The sequence below is a fragment of the Palaemon carinicauda genome, chromosome 26 (genome assembly GCF_036898095.1).
Source record: "Palaemon carinicauda isolate YSFRI2023 chromosome 26, ASM3689809v2, whole genome shotgun sequence".
NCBI classification, from domain to species: Eukaryota; Metazoa; Arthropoda; class Malacostraca; order Decapoda; family Palaemonidae; genus Palaemon; species Palaemon carinicauda.
Genome location: NC_090750.1, coordinates 96,074,379 through 96,076,878, shown reverse-complemented (window position 1 = coordinate 96,076,878; position 2,500 = coordinate 96,074,379). Strand labels below are relative to the sequence as shown.

At 41.6% G+C, this 2,500-nt stretch overlaps 2 protein-coding genes across 2 annotated transcripts in view; one reads left to right on the top strand and one right to left on the bottom strand.

Moving 5' to 3' along the window:
- The window catches only part of LOC137620323 (cuticle protein AMP1A-like), a 1,373-nt gene extending 56 nt beyond the window's left edge, over positions 1-1,317 (bottom strand). Inside the window, exons 1-3 of the mRNA XM_068350556.1 lie at positions 1,194-1,317; positions 628-911; positions 1-340 (exon numbers count right to left, since the gene is read on the bottom strand). The exon at positions 1-340 is cut by the window's left edge and continues 56 nt beyond it. Of these exons, the coding sequence (XP_068206657.1) occupies positions 91-340; positions 628-911; positions 1,194-1,202 (543 nt within the window). The 5' untranslated portion in view covers positions 1,203-1,317 and the 3' untranslated portion in view covers positions 1-90. The remainder of the gene's footprint in view (positions 341-627; positions 912-1,193) is intronic.
- LOC137620333 (cuticle protein AMP1A-like) overlaps positions 1-2,500 on the top strand; it is a 257,324-nt gene that overhangs the window by 238,857 nt on the left and 15,967 nt on the right. The gene's annotated exons all lie outside the window — the stretch shown is intronic.

Sequence of the window (2,500 nt, the reverse complement as noted above, 5' to 3'; positions counted from 1 at the left end):
AATCTCGAACACATATATCAGTAAGTACGGGTAACCAAAATAAATGAAAGACATCAAGCACCGAGTCAGATTACACTGGGACCTTGACCTCTAAAATGGCTGGCCATAAGTATTTGAAGGAGCTGGAGGAGGAGGAGCATAAGAGTTGCTTCGGGATGATGCAGCCTCACGGGCAGCAGCAGCGTCTTCTGCAGCAGCGAAGGCGATCTGGTCGAGGACGAACTGGGGAATCGGGTGGGGGAATTCGGGAGCCACGGGCAGCAGGTCGGACTGGGGCTGGAAGCCGTTCTCGTCAGCAACGTATTTGACTTCTACAAGAGTACCGTCAGGAGCGGTGTATCTAAAAGGTCGTTAAATATTGTCAGATGGAAGATGTTGAAAGGGCGCATTCAAAGAACACTCCAAAACAACTGGATTAAACGGAAGCAAGCAAGCTTTGGAAAAAGTAACATTTAATCAAATATTTATAATAATATATTGTCTGGTTATATTATACGGGTATCTCTCAAAAAAAAAAAAAAAAAAAAAAAACATGCAAGGTAATTTAAGTTACATAAACAGGAAAATGCTCGCTCATGTTAAAAAGTTGCAAAGAAAATCAGACCACAAAAACGAAACTGGACTTACGAATATTGGCCAGCCTTGACGACGGCGCCTTCTGGGCCATCAGGAGATCCTGACTGAGAGAAGACGATGCCGTTCTCGGCCTCGAAGTCGACGGAGAATCTTCCGAATTCATCGTGGGTTCGGTCATCCCTCAAAATGGCGACTGGAGGTGCTACTTCGAATGTAGACACTCTAGTGGAGGGGGCTCCGTAGGCAGGGGCAGGGGCAGGCGGTGGAGGAGGAGGGGCGTTGTAGTCATATTGTGGGGCGGCAGCAGCCAGGGCAATGATGGTAGCGATGATGGTCTGAAAGTTTTTTTTTTCAAAATAAATCAATAATGTTTTCTCGGGAGTAAGTACAAGAACTCATTTTAATGAATATGTTCCTTGCTAACTTTGAATAAGAGATCAAAACGTCAACTATATACTCAAATATAGGTATATAAAAATAACTGACGAGAAACAAATCTAAGCAAAAGAATCGAAGATCAGAAATTATTGAAATATTGCTTTATCCTCTTTGACTGAAACCCTCCCTACATAACACACGCCTCCCCCAAAAAATAAACAAGACCCAAGAGGGCTTACAGTCTTCATAGTGTTGTTGTTCGGTCGGAACTGATGCTATGTTGCTATTGGAAAGGAGCTTTTATAGGGCACCCCAGAGATCATACGCTGACCCGACTCATTCTCCACAAACCTACTTCAGGGGATAGGAGAGAACGGGGGAAGGGGTGGCAGGGGTAGTGAATGCCCTTGATGCTGAGATCATCTTTTTCTTTCCCTTCACAATCCTTGCCTTCCCGGCCTGGTCGAAAACTGAATGACCACTATTTTTTGCTCCATTTCTTAGCTCTCCACTTTCTAATCGTCCGAGTCATCCTTTACCTCGGTGTGGCGGTGTTTGTTGGTCTATGCTTGGGACATGGAAGCTGTTTGTGTTTTCTTCCTTTCTTCCTTTCGATTTCACTGTAGAAAGGGAAATTCCACATGAAGTTAAATGGAAACATTCAAGAAATACACAGATACGTACTTAAGTCTTAGATTCTCTGTAGTTTTTTAACCTGCTTTCGTAATAACCAGACTGATTTATAATGACAGGGTTCCATCAATATGCCCCGTATCATTATGATCTAGGATACTGGCATCTGTTTTGGAAATATCATAAGTGATCAGAGTCCTATCATTCTCGACATGGACAGTTCATATGCGAGATTGTCGATAAGAAAACCGGTTAAATTGGACCGCCTGTCGATAAAAGGAATGTAAAGAAATTAAGAAACTAATGGAGTAGATCTGTGTCAAAAGCTGAATAACTTGCTACGAGTCTTTTCATGAATAACATGATATATTTTTTTCAATAACAATACGTTGTGCAATGTTTATAAATGTTCGCTAAAAATAGTTTTCATCTTTTTTTTATACATACTTTCATTATCCCTCCTGGGATTGGACTCGTGTGGCTGACCCGAATCTCGGATTGTTGCATAAAAACTTGCGCTCTATTATTTTCTTCCAGAATATTATAATCATTAATACTTGCTAAGCTACAATCGTAGTTGGAAAGGCAAGATGCTATAAGCCCAGGGGCTCCAACAGGGAAAATAGCCCAGTGAGGAAAGGAAACAAGGACAATAAAATATTTTAAGAGGAGTAGCAACATTAAGATAAATATCTACTATATAAAGTATATAAACTTTAACAAAACAAGAGGAAGACAGAACAGCGTGCCCGAGTGTACCCTCAAGCAAGAGAACTCTAACCCAAGACAGTGAAAGACCATGATACAGAGACGATGGCACTACCAAGACAAGAGAACAATGGTTTGATTTTGGAGTGTCCTTCTAGAACTGCTGACCATAGCTAAAGGGTCTCTTCTACCCTTAACAAAAGGA